Here is a 21,732-nt window from a genome sequence, read left to right as displayed (position 1 = left end):
TATATATATATATATATATATATATATATATATATAATACATTAACAATATATTTTTTACACAAGCTGCAAAAAAATCAAAAATACTTTGAAAACTGGCAGCCCAGTCACCAGAATTTTACAGTAAAACCAGTGAGTTTTTACAGCTTCCAAAAAACTTATAATAAATGGAATGGAAAAACAAATACCACTGTTTACAGCGGTAAAATTAAAGCAACAGAGCTGCCAATTTCTTTTTTTTTTTAATCGTAAAATGTTGTTTTAATGTTTTTTTTTTTTAATAAACAGTACCAAAGTTTTACGGTAATAAACTCAGTTGCCTATTGTCATAAACACTTGTAAATTTTATAGTCTATAATTTGATTGATAATTTGTTTTGATATCATAAGTCAAGCAGATATTTAGTGTAATACAGTATTTATCTTTATTTTAACAAATATATTTGGAATACATGATAGTATTGTGATTCAATATTCAAGATTGTTTATTGTCATATGCACAGTTAAACAGACAGTTTGCTGTACAATAAAAATCTTACTTTGCTAGTCCACCCTTCAACAAGTGGCTCGGTACTTAGCTAAAAAATAAAAATAAAAAGCATATACAAGGCACAGTAAGTAACATAACATTATTGCACATTCTGATTGACAGTCAACAGTATAAATATGGCGGTGACTTTGGGTCACAGCAGCAGTTAAAGTGTCTTTAGTGATCAAATGTGAAAGGTGTCTACAGGGATGGTTCACAGTTCGGGGGTGAACAAGGTAGCTGTCTTTCTCAAAAAGACAAAAGTAAAGACGGGGGGTTGGGAGCTTGCATTCACAAATTAGCATTCACAAGGGCGTTGGCCTGTGGGTAGAAACTGTGTCAGTCTCGTAGTCCTGGGTTTCAGGCTTCTGTATCGTCTGCCTGATGGTAGGAGGCTGAAGAGTCTGTGCTGTGGGTGTGTACTGTCCGTTATGATGTTGTGATGACAATATTGCATTTTTAAGTGTATGCAATTGCATGCAGTACAATATTTTTAATCTCAAAAGGGAAATCACAAATATATTTAGTTGGAAAAGATTAAGCATTTTGTTAATGCACATTATTTCCAGGCATTCGCGGGCCACATAAAATAATGTGGTGGGCCAGATTTGGCACCCGGGCCTTGAGTTTGACACCTGTGCATTAAACCACACCGAATTGTATTTACAACCTGGAAAGTTTGTGAAAATACCGTGCCTCAAATTCAGTCAGCCATTATAAAATATTCCGCTTCAGCTATTTCTGGAGAGTGACGTCACTTTAGTAATGCTTCTGCACTCTGACCATGTTATCAGATCATTCATACAGTATATAGGCAAAAATTGGAAAGACATTTAGAAAGAGATTTTCTGTCTATCATTCATAATACTTATATAAGACATGTACACATGTTTTAGTTTTGTATGCATTCTAAGTCCTAAATAAAAAAAATACTTTCAAATTTCGCTAACAACGAAGTCTCTGGGGGCTCTCTATTCTGCCCACAAAACTCTCTAAATATCTATCCAAAACCCTCAAACAATACTCTATTTACATTTTTTGACCTGAATATTAACAAGTAATGTTGTCATTATAAGCCCTATCACAGACAAATCCTTTTTAGCATTGACAACCGAGTGTTAACTATAGTTTTTGCTGCATTGGACTCAAAGAGAGACTTTAATTTAATTATAAAATTAAACTGAATATTACAATAATGCAACATACAGTATGTGGTTGCAAATTGCCATAAAACTGTAAGAAGGAAGAAGCTAGGGCAGCACAGCAACATTGAGCCAATGATGTCTTGTTTACTCCCGTTCTGCTATGTTCTGTATTGCGTCTGGGCTCGTCAAAGTTATTCCAGATTATAAATCATGCCTCTCTGGATAATAGGAGGATTTAGCCATGACTCTTGAAATTGTTCATCACAGGAATACAAGAGACTTAAACCTCTTTCTCCTTTGAAGAATGACATTACCCAATCTAAATTCATATAAACACATTACTGTCTGATCAACTAAGAAATGTGAATGCACTTTGAACCTGCAAGCTGTGCTTTCTTAGTACAGATAGATCAATTGATACTTGAAGCAATACGACAACTGAAGTTGATTTGCGTGATGTCACATAAACCGGATGTGACACACCCAAAACTTAGTTATAACAATGTATGTGAAAATTTTGAGCACGTCCAACAATATACCGTGATGCCAACAACAACGAAAGGATGCGAATGGATAAGATTTTTCCGGTTCCGATTCTACTTTCGATTTTGCATAATGATTCAGTTCCTTATGGATTTTCTTATCGATTTTTATTTGGGGGGAAAAAAGAGGAAAAAAAGGGTGGATTAGCACCAATTTTGTTTAGTTTAGTGGTAACATGACCTTACAAAGTCAAGGTCTCGAGAGGCACATATGTACTAAATACAGAAGAAAAAAAAAACGTTTTTGTAAATATAAGAAATTATTTTTCTGTAGATTTTGATCATGCAAATTACACAATAATGTAACATTTACAGGCATGTGATTTTTCCGTATATATTCGGAAATCCGTCATTTTTATCTCTGTAAAAATATTTAAAAAAAATTTCCGTTTTTCTTCGTTCTTTCCGACCTACAACATGTGTTAAAATCTTGATTAGTCTCTTTGCAAGACCTGTCAACAACAATGGTTTTCCCCCAATAAGTACGGTTTTTGATAATCCATTCCGGTTTACAGCTGCTGTGGTAACAACTATGTTTTTTCATTAAAAATGATTAACATTGTTTCTCAGTAGCTTTGAAGTTGCTTTGCTACTTTTTAAACAAGTAGCGATTTCCATAGCTTAGCTAGTTTTAGGCCCTTTGTAGCGGTTAGCTACGCTACATGCTGCAAAAGACGAGAGAGGGAGAAGAGAAAGAGAACTGGACTAGTGCCACTCCACGAGCAGGGGACCACATAAGGGAAAATTCAATGACGATTGATTGGTTTACGTATAAGAAAATCCATGATTGGTTGGTTCGATTACTATGTTGAGTCACGATTGTTTAAGATTTAGGCAAAACATTGGGGACAGGCCAATTGGAGGCAAAATAGGGCTGAATGTCAAACCAGGAAGGGTAATCACAACAGACACATACATCCCAAATGACGACGAGAGTTTAACTATTTAGCCTGTCTTAATGCTAAATTTTAATATTCATTGGTGTTTTAGAGCAAAACAGTAGCTGACATTTTGTTGATTATTTCTACTGTTCATAGCTGACATTTTGTTGATTATTTCTACTGTTCATATTTTGACATTTAATAGTTGAATCATTTTGAAATATAAACAACATGACTGCAAGATATTTGTTATTTCATGCTAAGAATCACAAATTGCTATTCATATAAAGGAAGTTATCTAATAGAGTAAACATTGTTTGTACTCTTTATTATTTTTGTATGAATTTTGCATTTGGAGCCTTTAGAAGTGGAGAGGAAGTCGAAGACATGAAAATTGGCTATAAAATCCAAGGCAAAATCCACTAAAGCAGAAACAAATAGGACATTTCAAGCCGCTCAGAAATATGCCAGGAAGGCTCATGTCAGAACCATCAAAGCAAAAATGCCAAAGTAATGTGTGAATGAGGTAAAGTAATGTATAATGTAAATAACTAGAAGCATCTGTGGCTGTGATGTGAACCCAAGTAAGGTTGTAAATAATGTATAGAGTAGGCTAACCCATGTGGTTCCTGTGGATGTGAACACAAGTTGTCATTACTGTTGTGACTAAATAACAGTGACGGAAACAGACCTAGTGATTAATTTGGAAGAATGGGGTAGGTATTTATGTTGATTTATGTTGATTAAAGATGTTTTTTTTTTGCTAAGTTTTTCATGTTCGATTGCTGAAAAACCAGGAGGTTTGGGTGGGTTTCCTCCTTGTCCCCCCACCAGTTGACCAAGAACTTAGTCACTGCTCGGTGACATTCGACTAGCGCAGTGTTTCTCAAATATTTTCTGTTACGCCGCCCCTAGGAAGAAGAAAAATATATCGTGACCCCCCCTCCACTGTTTAAGAAAGACTGGTGTAGCGGCAGACGTGAACTGGGACTGCCCGCCTCGTAGCTCGTCAGAATCTGTCTCTTGTCATGCTCATCTAAATGAGAAGGCATCCATTTCAATTTAACAAGTAATAACGCTAACACAATCGGAGGTGTTAGTACCTGTTGTAATCAGATGACGTGCTAACATTACTGCTGCTGGGATGAGATGGGAGCTGTAAGAAACGCGACTTTCATTTACAGTTATTGCATTCTATGTGTTCAAATGTTTCAGCATGTCCTCTTCTTGATGAACTAGCAGCCCTAAATGTATTGTAAGTAGCGCAGTTACCATCTTTTCTTGTAAAATGTAGTCAACTGAATAGCATTTGTTGTACCATTTTGAGATCCGGGGTCACTACGCAACTTCATCCCCTAGCGGAAGGATCAATAAGAGAACCGTCTCAATAAATGGCAAGTGATTTTGGGAACCAGTTCTGAACAAAAGACGTTTTTTGTTTCCCATCCTTAATGATAACCGTGATAATTTTGGTGACAATAACCGTAATATGACATTTTCATACTGTTACATCCCTAATCCTATGTTACTGGACGTTTACGTTACAAGGCTGAATTTCCAACGAGCGTGTATTCTAGTGGCCTCACTTCCACAAACAGAAACAAAGAGAGTGGATGACTGACGTCCATTTTATTCTGCCATAGAACAAAAATGCACAGGTGTTTTTAGGGATGCAAAAAGTGAACCCTCTTGCAGGCTATTTTGGAACAACAGACAAAAAGAACGAAAATGCACAAACGTTGCAATTTAATTTAACCTTTGAATAATTATTAATCCAATACATTATCTGTTTTTCATTGTGACTTGTTTGTATTTTTATTGGTTAGCAACATATTTAAAAAAAGGTCTAGGCCAGGGGTGCGCATTACGTCGATCGCGAGCTACCGGTCGATCCTGGAGGGTGTGTCAGTTGATTGCCAGCCATGTATTAAAAAAATAGACCTAAAATTTTTGGTCATTAATCTTCACCAAGATGTCACTTTTGTCACTTGATTGACTTTCTCAGAACCCGAGGGTCTTGTGAGATGACGCTGGCCGCTGCGAGCTCATTAAGAAAAAATGACTGACAGTTGGGCAAGAAACACTTTTTTTTCAAAAGACTCTTGCACTGTACCTGCCATCAAAACTCTTAAGACCGACTGCACAGTTCCTGTCTTAACAATAAAAGCGCTGCTTCATCCTGCCTGCACTAATAAAATAAGAGTCTCAGAAAGCTGGCGTGCAAAAGCTAGCAAGCTACGGAGTTTGCCGCCAATGTATTTGTTTTAAAGTGTATAAAAACAAGTATGGAAGCTAGTCAAAATAAGATGCCAAAAACCAGCCACTTTAATATGGTATTGGACAGAAAATACTTTTTTTCTCGTCCATTAGAAAATGTGGACATTATCAGCGCTACTGTCTGATTGTAATCAATGCAAGTCATCAGAATAAGGTAATACACCAACATATTTTTTTGTCTTCATGAAAGAAAGGAATCTATTGGTTTTAAACATGTTTGTATTATCATTACACACCTTTAACTTCTTAACAAAAACGTCTCTTACATTTATACTCGCCTGCAGAAAAAGTGTGCGCACCCCTGGTCTAGCCTTAGAATGTGCATTCAAAAATATTACATGGAGTCCTTTATTTTTTTCCTTATGTTTCATTCATCAAACATTTGTTTGAAGTTTCACTTTGTCAAAGTATTGGTAGTACCGGGAAGTACTTGTTGTAAACTGTATGAACGCTCCTCGTCTCCTTCCTGCCACTGAACATAGGAACTCTTGATGGCATCTGCTTGAAATCTGGTTAGCTTCATCTGACTGCATATTTAGAGATGGATTGCTGCTGCAGAAATACTCAAAATTATGAAAGAAAAAGTTTCAATGCTGCAGTATTCCTCATTTTTTTAGCAACATTTGTTTTAGTTAGTGTGCCACAAGCTGCACGCCGACTTCTCTAAAATATGTTTTAATTTACACAGCAAAGTACCATGAGAACATGTATGGTATTAGGGTTGCAACAATTAATCCTTCAATTTCATTAGAGGTGAGCTTCAGCTAAAAACTGTTTCTTTGATTAATTGTTTGAGTGTGGCAAAATAAAAATGTACCACACCCAGACCGTATGGAGTGCTTGGAACTTTAAATACACGGACATACTTTCCGCCTAACTGCAGCAATAGGGCACACATGAAAGCGGTGGTCTTGTCTGTATGACGGGGAACAATGGAGAGTTTGTTTTACATTTGTATTAAAGGATACGTGTTAAAAGTGCAATTTCAATTTTAATGTTGCTATTGTGCATTTATTAGAAAAACAGAATGAAGGTTATGGCAAGCAGAAAAATCTTTCCATTTTCCTTAAAATACCCATTGACACTATTAGTGGGTTTTATCAGATGAATTGATTTGTTGAGCAAACTCAAATTAATCAATCGGTTACTCGATAATTGAAATATTCTATGTATTAATATTTTTTAGGAGTTCCTAAATCAGACCTGAGCAATTATTTTAATTCAGGGGCCACATTGGTCGGTAAAAATATATCTGGAGGCCAGTTTGTGTCATGTGCGTATATTTATATGTTTGATAACTGCAGGATATTACTGTGTGTGAAAATATTTCCCGGTCTTATTCTTTTATTTCTGATTTTTAACATGACACTTGAGTTTGACTCAATATTTTAGCTGTAAAAAGTGTCACACATTTTGCTCTATGTGGGCCTGGTTCACTTTTTGAAGGAACACTTTAAACGTGTGGGCTGTTCAGCATCAGTGGATGAAATTCCTAAAATGCAGTAAAAAAGCGTAAAAGCTAAACACACAATAGAAACACTCACAATAAAAAAAAAAAAATATGACAGACCACTTTAAAAAACTGAAAAGCATTTTACAGCCTTTTTGCTGAATAAAATAATGTTCATGAAAATAGATAATGTGAGTGAATGACTTGTTTGACATTTATTTTGAAAATAAAGTCAGCTTTGTTTTAAAGCTTTGAAATTTGTGTAGATTACATGTACCAACTGATCTTTGCCTTGTAGCTTCACATTCAGCTCATTCATGTGTGCCAGAATGTCCACAGCAAAGGCTAAATCACAAAGCCAATCAGGGTTTGTCACTCAGCTCAGGAAAAGTGTCAGATTTTTCAGGTTGCTCCAAAAATGAGAAAATCTCCTGTTTTAGCTGTCAAACACATTGACATACTTTACCTAAACTTAACCAGCGGACATTGGAATGGTGAAGCAAGTCCTGGTGATCGGCGTCAGTCTTTTCAAGAAATGTAATGAACTGACGATGGTGAAGTGCCCTTGCACGAATAAAGTTAACAAGCTTTATAATTGGCTTTACAACATGGTCAAGCTGCTATTCAGATGTGTGGTGGACTATGCAGTGTAAAAAAAAGTACCTCGTGTTGGGGGTTGTCTTCTTTCCCCCTCTCCTGGATTCTTTTTAGTAAGCGGATGTTTTTTTCTGTGAGATTTGGCGACCCATCTGGGGTAATTTTAGCTAGCTTACTCCAAGGCAGTTTGTGCTTCATGACAGACTTCCACCACGCTGTTAAATAAATCCTCTCCTCGCATTTTTCCTTTTTGGGATTCCATGGCCATGATCTATTCCGTTATTTCAAAGTTGTCATTAATCCCTTTGATGGAAATCAAAAGCTGAGTGTTGTGCCGAATGTCATTACTATCATCCAGTGCCAAGGAATATAATGTAAATGACAGTTTTTTGTTGTTGAGCTTGGGAGCTAAGTCTTTATCAATTAGCTTCTCATGGCGAGTCACTGTCCTGTGTGATAAGCTATTTCTTTCATATTTGCTCTTGCTCTCAGGGCACAAAACACCTGCTGTCTCCACCATGCACTCCTTTAGAAACTCTCTCTGCAAGTAGATAACTTGCCTTTGTGCTCGATTTTTGGATGGTAGTTAGTCGGATTAAGACGTTTTGCTGAGCCTGCAAATGAGCCTCCAACGAACTCGCGGTTCATTCTTGCATTGACTGGTCGTTTGTATAATCAGCGTGCTTGGTGGAAAAATGACAACTTAGGTTGTATTCCTTTAAAACCTTGATGGTTTATTGGCAAATAAGACATACAGCCTTTGACTGGACTTCAGTAAAAAAGTATTTAGTTGTCTTTTCCTTATTAAAACACCTGGCATTTGCTGTCAACTTTTTTTTTCTTTAGCATTGTTGCAGATTGGTTCTGCCCTCAGAGCAGTAGCAGTAGAGAAAGTGTACCTTGGCTGTGCAATCAATCAAGCATACTGCAGTCCTATTGCGCCACTTTGTAGAATTACTTGGTAATACAGGACAATTAATGTGGTCCTAATTATTACACAATTTGCTCAATTATATTTCATTTTTTGTTGGGCTGGATCAAAAAAATCAACAGGCCGGAGGTGGCCCGCGGGCCGTAGTTTGCCCACCCCTGTACTATATCATCCCTTTTAGTTGATATAAATACTTTACTCCACATTAGGAATGACATGAAATAAGTAATTGTACAAAAGTTCATACTAACTTTTTAAATGTTGTGTCTTTCACCGATGTCTTTGTTGGGAGTTGACAGTGTCTTTTCGTGCTGGAAGGTTTGCATACAAGTCCGTGCTAATGGGGGGCAAAAAGTTCAAGTATAATGTTATAAATATGGAAAGCAAAGTGTTGCACACCTCATTGGTTCCATTTTATTGCTATGTAATGGACCTGCTGCCATTTGTTTGCCTCCCCACATTTTCAAGACCGTAGACAATGTGTCGCCATGGTCATGGTCTGTTGCAAAGGATTATCCTTAAGTCATTTGGCGTCATTGTAACTGTGCTCATCTATGCAAAGAGAGTATGTTTTTTTCTGTTGTTGATTTGTGGGAGAAGCATGACTGTGCTTAAAATTGTATGACTGTCTCCTCGTCACTCCATGCACACATTTTATTTCACGTGCACTTTGCCTTTCTCCTTTTTCCAGACAACAATTGTCAAAAACCCACTTTGAATCCCCACCGATGTCCCCAAAAAGCCCAACCTTGGTGAAGTGTAAAACTCCCAGAGACAAAAGCCAGAAATGCAAGAGCTCTGTCATGAGCAATTTTTTCCAGAAGAGGCCCAAAACGTCTTGCGCTGAAAACGACAAGGATGCCACACCAGTTGTTCAGAGGAGGAGTAAACGCACAAACAATGGTAACTTTTACACAGATACAAACACGATGACTGTGAAGGAAGAGACCATGGATGCGGAGGAAGCATCATTCTCACAGGCAGACATGGCGTTGCCCAGCATCAGCACTGCGGAAGACAGGCCTCATTCTTCATCATTGCTGCCAAATAATGAGACTCTCGTAATCAAAGGTAATTGCTAACAACCTGTGTATCCTCCCGAAAACCAGCATACCTCAAAGTGGACATTTGTGTTTGCATAACATAGCTATATTCCCCAGAAATTTCTAACTGACCAAAGAAATAAATCAAAAACAAAATGTTCATTACATAGGTCGCTGGTTTTCAGGAGCATTTATATCCAACTCGGTTGTTACGATTGACAGTTAATTAACAAAAACTTGTGAAGTTCAGATCAGTGCTGCCGATTCCGATACATCAATGCATAAGATCGACGATACCAACACTATATATTAACTATACATTTTTGTATTTATTTATAATAAGTCCTATTGACAGGCTAAAATTATCACTGTACATGTCTTGTATAGTACTAGTCAAAAGCTTGGACTTTTGATTGATTGATTGATCGATTGAAACTTTTATGAGTAGATTGCATAGTTCAGTACATATTCCGTACAATTGACCACTAAATGGTAACACCCGAAAAAGCTTTTCAACTTGTTTAAGTCGGGGTCCACGTTATTCAATTCATGGAAACACTTCCTCATTCAATGTGTTTTCTCTATTTCCATAACTATTTTCAGTGACTATACTGTCTGTCACTGAAGGCATCAAAACTATGAACGGACATATGTGGAGTCATGTACTTAACAAAAAAAGGTGAAATAACTGAAAACGTGTTTTATATTCTAGTTTCTCCAAATTAGCATTCTCTCGATGAGTTTCAAGTGGTGGTCACCTGTAATGGGCGATATATCGATACCCTCAATATATGGCAGGTTTGTCTCTGTGCGATACAGAAAATTACTATATTGTGATATTCGAGTATATTTTCTCACACAGTTGCTTTTAGTTGCGGGCATTATGCTACATGCGTTTTCCACTCTCTTGTCTCTCCTTCTCACAGAGACATAAATAAGCGCACCTTCTTACATACGTCATGTGTGCAACGTCACACGCCCTCCCTGAGCAGAGAGGTAGCTACATGGTAACTTAAGCTGTGATGCTAACGGTCTGTTGCGAGTGGTAATACGAAAGAGAGAAGGTGCGAATCAGGTAAAAAATGGAGGAAGAATTAATTTCCAAGAAAAACAGCACGGGGTGCATCATCTGGGGGTGGTTTGGCTTCAAGCGGGAATATGTTGAACAATTATGCGGCACAGGCGTCGCTGCAAAAAGTAGCAGCACTACTAATCCATCCATCCATTTTCTACCGCTTATTTCCTTTTGGGGTCGCGGGGGGCGCTGGCGCCTATCTCAGCTACAATCGGGCGGAAGGCGGCGTACACCTGGACAAGTCGCTAATTGGTAGCATAATTTGAAAAGTCACCCGCAAGAGAATGAAGAGTGGTTGTGTGTGTGTGTATATATGTATATATGTATATATATATATATATATATATATATATATATTAGAGATGCGCAGATAGGCGATTATATCATCCGCAACCGCATCACCAAAGTAGTCATCCACCCGCCGTCCACCCGAACGAACATTTTATCAGAACCGCAACCGCCCGCCACCCGCTCGTTGAAATACATCAGAGGTCGGCCACCATTACCACTCAAAAGCTATTTAAACCCGTGTCACAAAGCGAAGAAGACAATAGGAGATGCAAACATTCTCTAGAATGACTGCCGGCAGTCACCCACTTAATAAGTATCAGGGCGTGCTACGAAGCCATTGGCTTTGTCGCATTCAACAGCATGTTCGAGCTGATTGTCAGTCCAGCAACATGTTGTGTGTGGCTTCCGCAGTCACACGCACACGACTGCAAGGCATACTGGATGACACAGAGTACACTAATGGTTGTGATATAAACAATTTTTAACACTTAGTAATATGCGCCACGCTGTGAAGCCACACCAAACAAGAATGACAAACACATTTCTGGAGAACGTCCTCTGGGTTTTTGTTGTATTGCGTTTATGTTGTGTTACTGTGAGGATGTTCTCCAGAAATGTGTTTGTCATTCTTGTTTGGTGTGGCTTCACAGCGTGGCGCATATTACTAAGTGTTAAAATTGTTTATATCACAACCATTAGTGTACTCTGTCACCCAGTATGCCTTGCAGTCATGTGCGTGTGTCTGCGAAAGCCACACACAACATGTCACTGGACTGACAATCAGCTTGTACATGCTCTAGAAGGTGACAAAGCCAATGGCTTCGTAGCACGCCCTGATACTTATTAACTGGGTGACCGCCGGCAATCATTCTATAGAACAGGGGTCAGCAACCCGCGGGTCCGGAGCCGCATGCGGGTCTTTGGCAACTCTGATGCGGCTCAGCTGCACAATCGCCGACCCCCCAGATTGTTGCGGGGAGAATCCGGAATTCAATGCCTCTCCCGGACATCACCCGGAGTCAACGTTCTCCAAATTTCACTCGGACTACAATATCAAGGGCGTGCCGTGATGATATTACTCTTAACGTCCTCTTGAACGACATCGCGCCCGCCATTCACGGAATGCTATTTGCGTCCTCTTGAACGTCATCGCGGCCGCTATTCACGGTATGCTTTTTGCGTGCCGACCTGACACATGCATTTCGCTGCTTCTATCGGCACATGTATGAGATTGCAAGGCATACTGGGTGACACAGAGTACACTGACTGTTGTGATATAAACAACTTTAACACTCCTACTAATATGCGCCACATTGTGAACCCACACAAAAGAAGAATGACGAACACATTTCTGGAGAAAACCCTCACAGTAACACAATATAAACACAACACAACAAATACCCAGAATCCTTTGCATCCGTGACAATTCCTGAATATATTTTACACCCCTGCGCCCCCCAACCCCGCCCACCTTACCGACGCACGGGGGGGTGGGGAGTGGCGGAGTTTGCTTCTAGCGGGGTGTATAAAATAGGAAGTGTCATGGATGCAAAGGATTCTGGGTTTTTGTTGTATTGCGTTTATGTTGTGTTACTGTGAGGATGTTCTCCAGAAATGTGTTTGTCATTCTTGATTGGTGTGGCTTCACATCGTGGCACATATTACTAAGTGTTAACATTTTTTATATCACAACCATTAGTGTACTCTGTGTCACCCAGTATGCCTTGCAGTCATGTGCGTGTGTCTGCGAAAGCCACACACAACATGTTACTGGACTGACAATCAGCTCGTACATGCTCTAGAAGGTGACAAAGCCAATGGCTTTGTAGCACGCCTTGATACTTATTAACTGGGTGACCGCCGGCAATCATTCTATAGAACAGGGGTCAGCAACCCGCGGGTCCGGAGCCGCATGTGGGTCTTTGGCAACTCTGATGCGGCTCAGCTGCACAATCGCCGACCCCCCAGATTGTTGCGGGGAGAATCCGGAATTCAATGCCTCTCCCGGACATCACCCGGAGTCAACGTTCTCCAAATTTCACTCGGACTACAATATCAAGGGCGTGTCGTGATGATATTACTCTTAATGTCCTCTTGAACGACATCGCGCCCGCCATTCACGGAATGCTATTTGCGTCCTCTTGAACCCACACAAAAGAAGAATGACGAACACATTTCGGGAGAAAATCCTCACAGTAACACAATATAAACGCAACACAACAAATACCCAGAATCCTTTGCATCCACCCCGCGAGCACAAAACAACCTATCCCCACGTGCATGTTTTTGTAGGCGGGAGGAAGCCCGAGTACCCAGAGGGAACCCACGCAGTCACGGGAAGGACATGCAAACTCCACACAGAAAGATCCCCATCCCTACTCAGGACCTTCATATTGTGAGGCACATACACTAACCTCTGTTCCACCATGCTGCCCCTATACACATACATATACATATATATATATATATATGTATGTATGTAGGTATGTATGTATATATATATATATATATATATATATGTATATATATATATATGTGTATATATATGTATATATATATATATATACTGTATATATGTGTATATATATGTATATATGTATATATATATGTGTGTATATATATGTATATATATATATATTTATATATATATATGCAAACCCTGTTTCCATATGAGTTGGGAAATTGTGTTAGATGTAAATATAAACGGAATACAATGATTTGAAAATCATTTTCAACCCATATTCAGTTGAATATGCTACAAAGACAACATATTTGATGTTCAAACTGAAACTTTTTTTTTTCTGCAAATAATCATTAACTTTAGAATTTGATGCCAGCAACACGTGACAAAGAAGTTGGGAAAGGTGGCAATAAATACTGATAAAGTTGAGAAATTCTCATCAAACACTTATTTGGAACATCCCACAGGTGTGCAGGCTAATTGGGAACAGGTGGGTGCCATGATTGGGTATAAAAGCAGCTTCCATGAAATGTTAAGTAATTCACAAACAAGGATGGGGGGAGGGTCACCAATTTTTAAGCACATTTTCGAAAAGTTTCTCAACGAGCTATTGCAAGGAATTTAGGGATTTTACCATCTACAGTCCGTAATATCCTCAAAAGGTTCAGAGAATCTGGAGAAATCACTGCACATAAGCGACGATATTACGGACCTTTGGTCCCTCAGGCGGTACTGCATCAAAAACCGACATCAGTGTGTAAAGGATATCACCACATGGGCTCAGGAACACTTCATAAAACCACTGTCAGTAACTGCAGTTGTTTGCTACATCTGTAAGTGCAAGTTAAAACTCTGCCCATCAAAGCAAAACCCATTTATCAACATAACCAGGGAACGCTGGTGGCTTCGCTGGGCCCGAACTCATCTAAGATGGACTGCTGCAAAGTGTAAAAGTGTTTTGTGGTCTGAAAAGTCCACATTTCAAATTATATCTGGAAACTGTGGACGTGGTGTCCTCTGGAACAAAGAAGAAAATAACCATCCAGATTGTTATAGGCGCAAAGTTCAAAGCCAGCATCTGTGATGGTATGGGGGTGTATTAGTTTCCAAAGGCATGGGTAACTTACACGTCTGTGAAGGCACCATTAATGCTGAAAGCTACATACAGGTTTTAGAGCAACATATGTTGTCATCCAAGCAACGTTATCATGGACGGCCTTGCTTATTTCAGCAAGACAATGCCAAGCCTTGTGTTACAACAGCGTGGTTTCATAGTAAAACAGTGCGGGTACTTTCCTGGCCCGCCTGCAATCCAGACCTGTCATCCCATCAAAAATGTGTGGCGCATTATGAAGCGTAAAATACGACAGCGGAGACCCCGGACTGTTGAACGAGTAAAGCTCTCCATAAAACAAGAATGGGAAAGAATTTCACTTTCAAAGCTTCAACAATTAGTTTCCTCAGTTTCCAAACGTTTATTGAGTGTTGTTAAAAGAAAAGGTGATGTAACACAGTGGTGAACATGCCCTTTCCCAAATGCTTTGGCACGTGTTGCAGCCATGAAATTCTAAGTTAATTATTATTTGCAAGAAAAAAAAAAGTTTATGAGTTTGAACATCAAATATCTTGTCTTTGTACTGCATTCAACTGAATATAGGTTGAAAAGGATTTGCAAATCATTGTATTCCGTTTATATTTACATCTAACACAATTTCCCAACTCATTAGGAAACGTGGTTTGTATATATAATAGAGGTGTAACGGTACGTGTATTTGTATTGAACCGTTTCGGTACGGGGGTTTCGGTTCGGAGGTGTACCGAACGACACGGACATATTAAGTAGCGCCGCACGTCGTGTAAACAATGCACACCGAGGCACCATGAATTGATTCACGTGGACCCCGACTTAAACAAGTTGAAACACTTATTCGGGTGTTACCATTTAGTGGTCAATTGTACGGAATATGTACTGTACTGTGCAATCTACTAACAAAAGTTTCAATCAATCAAAAAAACAACAACACACGGCATGCTTGCAACGACTGGGCTATGATTGACTGACCATACCTCTTTTCACGGGATATGTCCTCTTTGCAGAGCTGTCCAGGTGGAGTGTCTTAAATGCCTCGAATGTCCGGCATTTCGAGTTATGGTTGCTTGTATTTTCAATGTACGTTGAGGGTTAAGAAGGGGTTAAAAACAAAAAAAAAGTTGTGCGCGCAGCAGCATTCGTGAGGGAGGGGTGGAGACAGAGAGAGCGTGAGAGATATGATAAACACGCATGCGTCGCCAGGCTCTGCTTTTTACCCATAGATTTATCACATTTTATTTTTTATCATCTATAGCAGGGGTGTCAAAAGTGTGCCCAGAAAGCCATTTGCGGCCCACAGCTAATGTTTTAAAGGCTCACGGCACATTCTAAAAATACCATTAAAATAAACAAAAACATAAACAAAAGTGAAATAAAAAAGCTTAAAGGCTAAATGTAATTTAGAAAAAGTTGCAACGTTGACTAATAAAACAAAGCTGTTTTTTTTTCTTTCAAACTGTCATTGCTCAAAACATAATATTGAATCAAAATCAATGTTCTTATGGATTATTGACCAATCTAAGTTTCCGATTGTTTCACATCAAATATTACACTAAGAAAAATATTTTTGGAGGAAGATTTAACAAATTTGTTAAATAAATAATCAAAAAATTTATATTTTGTTGTTTTCTTACTGTACCGAAAATGAATCAAACCGTGACATCTGAACCGATGTACGTACCAAACAGAAATTTTTGTGTACCGTTACACCCCTAATATATATAGAATAGAATAAAAGAATATAAAGTACATTATTGATCCCTGGGGGAAATTGAGAATATATATATATCCATCCATCCATTTTCTACCGCTTATTCCCTTTTGGGGTCGCCGGGGGCGCTGGCGCCTATCTCAGCTACAATCGGGCGGAAGGCGGGGTACGACCTGGACAAGTCGCAACCTCATCGCAGGGCCAACACAGATAGACAGACAACATTCACACTATATATATATATATATATATATATATATATATATATATATATATATATATGTATGTATGTATGTATGTATGTATGTATACCGTATTTCCTTGAATTGCCGCAGGGCATATAGTATATATATATATATATGTGTATGTATGTATGTATGTATGTATGTATACCGTATTTCCTTGAATTGCCGCAGGGCATATAGTATGCGCTTGCCTTGAATTACTGCCGGGTCAAACTCGTTTACCAAAAATATTTGCGCATGCTTAGTATTACCGCCTCTCCAGGTTTCACTGTCGTTGCCAACGTGAGCGTGATTGGGAAGAATGACCGCCCGGATCTGAACCCGAGTGGTGTTTTGTTATTGGACTTTTGTGCTCGTCACAGTTTGTCCATAACAAACACCATGTTCAAACATAAGGGTGTCCATATGTGCACTTGGCACCAGGACACATTAGGCCGCAGTTCCATGATCGACTTTGTAGTTGTGTCATCGGATTTGCGGCCTTATGTTTTGGACACTCGGGTGAAGAGAGGGGCGGAGCTTTCTACCGATCACCACCTGGTGGTGAGTTGGCTGCGATGGTGGGGGAGGATGCCGGACAGACCTGGGAGGCCCAAACGCATTGTGAGGGTCTGCTGGGAACGTCTGGTTGAGTCTCCTGTCAGACAAAGTTTCAATTCCCACCTCCGGAAGAACTTTGAACATGTCACGAGGGAGGTGCTGGACATTGAGTCCGAGTGGACCATGTTCCGCACCTCTATTGTCGAGGCGGCAGATCGGAGCTGTGGCCGCAAGGTAGTTGGTGCCTGTCGGGGCGGCAATCCTAAAACCCCTTGGTGGACACCAGCGGTGAGGGATGCCGTCAAGCTGAAGAAGGAGTCCTATCGGGTCCTTTTGGCTCATAGGACTCCGGAGGCAGTGGACAGGTACCGAAAGGCCAAGCGGTGCGCAGCTTCAGCGGTCGCGGAGGCAAAACTCGGACATGGGAGGAGTTCGGGGAAGCCATGGAAAACGACTTCTGGACGGCTTCGAAGCGATTCTGGACCACCGTCCGCCGCCTCAGGAAGGGGAAACAGTGCACTATCAACACCGTGTATGGTGCGGATGGTGTTCTGCTGACCTCAACTGCGGATGTTGTGGATAGGTGGAAGGAATACTTTGAAGACCTCCTCAATCCCACCAACACGTCTTCCTATGAGGAAGCAGTGCCTGGGGAATCTGTGGTGGACTCTCCTATTTCTGGGGCTGAGGTCGCTGAGGTAGTTAAAAAGCTCCTCGGTGGCAAGGCCCCAGGGGTGGATGAAAGCCGCCAGAAGTTCATTAAGGCTCTGGATGCTGTGGGGCTGTCTTGGTTGACAAGACTTTGCAGCATCGCGTGGACATCGGGGGCGGTACCTCTGGATTGGCAGACCGGGGTGGTGGTTCCTCTCTTTAAGAAGGGGGACCGTAGGGTGTGTTCCAACTATCGTGGGATCACACTCCTCAGCCTTCCCGGTAAGGTTTATTCAGGTGTACTGGAGAGGAGGCTACGCCGGATAGTCGAACCTCGGATTCAGGAGGAACAGTGTGGTTTTCGTCCTGGTCGTGGAACTGTGGACCAGCTCTGTACTCTCGGCAGGGTTCTTGAGGGTGCATGGGAGTTTGCCCAACCAGTCTACATGTGCTTTGTGGACTTGGAGAAGGCATTCGACCGTGTCCCTCGGGAAGTCCTGTAGGGAGTGCTCAGAGAGTATGGGGTATCAGACTGTCTTATTGTGGCGGTCCGTTCCCTGTACGATCAGTGCCAGAGCTTGGTCCGCATTGCAGGCAGTAAGTCGAACACATTTCCAGTGAGGGTTGGACTCCGCCAAGGCTGTCCTTTGTCACCGATTCTGTTCATAACTTTTATGGACAGAATTTCTAGGCGCAGTCAAGGCGTTGAGGGGTTCCGGTTTGGTAACCGCAGGATTAGGTCTCTGCTTTTTGCAGATGATGTGGTCCTGATGGCTTCATCTGACCGGGATCTTCAGCTCTTGCTGGATCGGTTCGCAGCCGAGTGTGAAGCGACCGGAATGAGAATCAGGACCTCCAAGTCTGAGTCCATGGTTCTCGCCTGGAAAAGGGTGGAATGCCATCTCTGGTTGGGGAGGAGACCCTGCCCCAAGTGGAGGAGTCTCCTCCCCAACCGGAGGAGTTCAAGTACCTAGGAGTCTTGTTCACGAGTGAGGGAAGAGTGGATCGTGAGATCGACAGGCGGATCGGTGCGGCGTCTTCAGTAATGCGGACGTTGTACCGATCCGTTGTGGTAAAGAAGGAGCTGAGCCGGAAAGCAAAGCTCTCAATTTACCGGTCGATCTACGTTCCCATCCTCACCTATGGTCATGAGCTTTGGGTCATGACCGAAAGGATAAGATCACGGGTACAAGCGGCCGAAATGAGTTTCCTCCGCCGTGTGGCGGGGCTCTCCCTTAGAGAGAGGGTGAGAAGCTCTGCCATCCGGGAGGACCTCAAAGTAAAGCCGCTGCTCCTTCACATCGAGAGGAGCCAGATGAGGTGGTTCGGGCATCTGGTCAGGATGCCACCCGAACGCCTCCCTAGGGAGGTGTTTAGGGCACGTCCAACCGGTTGGAGGCCACGGGGAACGCCTCGGAATCCCCCGGGAAGAGCTAGACGAAGTGGCTGGGGAGAGGGAAGTCTGGGTTTCCCTGCTTAGGCTGTTGCCCCCGCGACCCGACCTCGGATAAGCGGAAGATGATGGATGGATGGATGGATGGATGGATGGATAGTATTACCGCCTGGTCAAACTTGTGACGTCACGAGTGACACTTCCCCCATCATCATTTTCAAAATGCACCCCCCCCCCCCCTCCGTGCGTCGGTCGAGGTGGGCGGGGTTGGGGGGCGCGTGTATAATATAGCCAAGAGTCATGGATGCATGGCATTCTGGGTATTTCTTATGTTGCGTTTATTATGTGTTACAGAGCCGATGTTCTCCAGAAATGTGTTTGTTGTGGGTTCACAGAGTGTGGCGCATATTAGTAAGAGTGTTAAAGTTGTTTATATCACAACCATCAGTGTCAAAGGTATGGCTGTTGACCAAGTATGCATTGCAATCTCGTATGAGAAGCAGCGAAATGCATGCGTCCGTCTGGCACGCAGACAGCATGGTGTAAAGGTGGGCGCGACGACATGTAGAGAAATGGTCCCCAACCACTAGGCCGTGGCTGCAGAAATTTTTTTTATTAATTTTTTTTTTTAATCGCACTCAACTTTTTACTGCATGTAAGCGCAGGGGTGAGAAGAGGTTTTAAAATTATTAACGCCTGCTTACTATTACCTTATGCCTTGAATAAGCGCAGTAGTGAGAAGAGGTTTTAAATTAATTAGCGCCCCGGCGGCTATTCAAGGAAATACGGTATATATACATACATACATACATACATATATATATATATATATATATATATATATATAATAGAGTGTGAATGTTGTCTGTCTATCTTACACATACAACCAGTCGACAGATGTCAGTCAATGATGTAAATTATATTTTCAAATATGTTTTCTTTCCTCACTTGTCTGTTTTAAAAAATATTTTTATTTATTTAATATTTGTATATGTAAATATTGAATGTATGCCACAATGTGGGACTATTAATTTTCTTTCCTCTATCTACTTTAAGTTTACACCAGAGTCTACTCGAAACCACCTATCTATGCGTATTTCAAATCAGGACCACATGACTAGCATATGGGCTTAATTATTGATATGATTGCAATTACTATTTTAGTAGAATAATGAAGGACAGGTTATCACTACAATTAATGAATATGGTTTTAATATTACTATAAAAAGTATTAACGTTTCTGCAAACAACTTAAACTATGGAAAATTAGATATCAGCCCAGATTAGTATAGATGGCAGAGTTAAAAATATGTATTTAAAAAAAAAAGCTAGCTCCATATATTAAATCGGAGAGATTATTATGTAAGACTTACTTGTTCAGCCATGATACCCCCAGGAAAACGTGATTTCCTTTCTTTTTAATCCCAGGGAACTGTCATGGACCTTTCATCATAGATATGAATAAACACTTGATGTTTCTCCAGCATAGCGGCCATCTTCTTTTTGAACTTTGCGTCGATAACAGTCTGGATGGTTCACTTCCCCTTTGGTCTGGATGACACAATGTCGAATATTTCCAAAAACAATTTGAAATGTGGACTTGTCAGACCACAGAACACTTTTCCACTTTGCATCAGTCCATCTTAGATGATCTCGGGCCCAGAGAAGCCAGCGGCGTTTCTGGATGTTGTTGATAAATGCCTTTCGCTTCGCATTGTAGAGTTTTAACTTGCACTTACAGATGTAGCGACAAACTGTATTTAGTGACAGTGGTTTTCTAAAAGTGTTTCCGAGCCCATGTGGTGATATCCTTTAGAGGTTGATGTCGTTTTTTGATACAGTGCCGTCTGAGGGATCGAAGGTCACAGTTATTCAATGTTGGTTTCCGGCCTTGCCGCTTGCGTGGAGTGATTTATCCAGATTCTCTGAACCTTTTGATGATAGTACGCACCGTAGATGTTGAAATCCCTAAATTTGCAACTGCACTTTGAGAAACGTTGTTATCAAACTGTTTGACTATTTGCTCATGCAGTTGTGAAAAAAAGGGGTGTACCTCACCCCATCCTTTCTGGTAAAAGACTGAGCATTTTTTGGGAAGCTATTTTTTACACCCAATAATGGAACCCACCTGTTCCCAATTAGCCTCCACACCTGTGACATGTCCCAAATAAGTTTTTGATGACCATTCCTCAATTGTATCAGTATTTATTGCCACCTTTCCCAACTTCTTTGTCACGTGTTGCTGGCATCAAATTCTAAAGTTAATGATTATTTGCAAAAAAAAATGTTCATCAGTTTGAACAGATGACCTGAAACAGTGCTTGTGCTACACTCTTTGCAGAGATGGAGCACAGCGGCACTTCTTCGGGATAGTGGGTTGTGTAATCCACTAGGACTAACCCAAATCGATATTCCTGTGTGCTTAGGTGAAATGGTCCGATGAGGTCCATTCCAATTCTATCGAATGGGACCTCCATGAGCGGTAATGGACGCAAAGGGGCCTTTGGGATGGCCGCCCGGTTAACCAGCTGGCAGCCTTGACTGGCAGCATACCATCGGCGTATGTCCGCCCGGATGCCTGGCCAATAGAACCGGACCATGACCCGATTAAGTGTTTTATCGTACCCCATGTGGCCTGCGAGGGGATTGCAATGCCCCGCCTGGAAAACCATTTCCCGGCGGGGTCCCACCACCAGCAACTGGATGTGTTCTTCACCCGTTTGAGTGTCACGGCTCACTCGGTATAGCCTATCTCTAATAATGGTAAAGTGGGGGAATACCCGTGTTTTCCCCGGGCGCACCAGCTGACCGTCGATGTAATCTACCTGATCCCAGGCTGCGCGCAGAGTTTCATCGCGGGACTGCTCGAGGGGAAAATCCTC

The 21,732-nt window shown here is 41.1% G+C and overlaps 1 protein-coding gene across 2 annotated transcripts in view; it reads left to right on the top strand.

Moving 5' to 3' along the window:
- rad18 (RAD18 E3 ubiquitin protein ligase) overlaps window positions 1-21,732 on the top strand; it is a 107,571-nt gene that overhangs the window by 32,211 nt on the left and 53,628 nt on the right. For both annotated transcript variants that reach the window (XM_061922696.1, XM_061922695.1), the window contains exon 5: window positions 9,042-9,421. In XM_061922696.1, the coding sequence (XP_061778680.1) occupies window positions 9,042-9,421 (380 nt within the window). The remainder of the gene's footprint in view (window positions 1-9,041; window positions 9,422-21,732) is intronic.

Source organism: Nerophis ophidion, linkage group LG16, assembly GCF_033978795.1.
Source record: "Nerophis ophidion isolate RoL-2023_Sa linkage group LG16, RoL_Noph_v1.0, whole genome shotgun sequence".
Taxonomy (NCBI): Eukaryota; Metazoa; Chordata; class Actinopteri; order Syngnathiformes; family Syngnathidae; genus Nerophis; species Nerophis ophidion.
The sequence above is the reverse complement of the archived record's forward strand: the minus strand, read 5'-3'. Positions and strand labels throughout refer to the sequence as shown.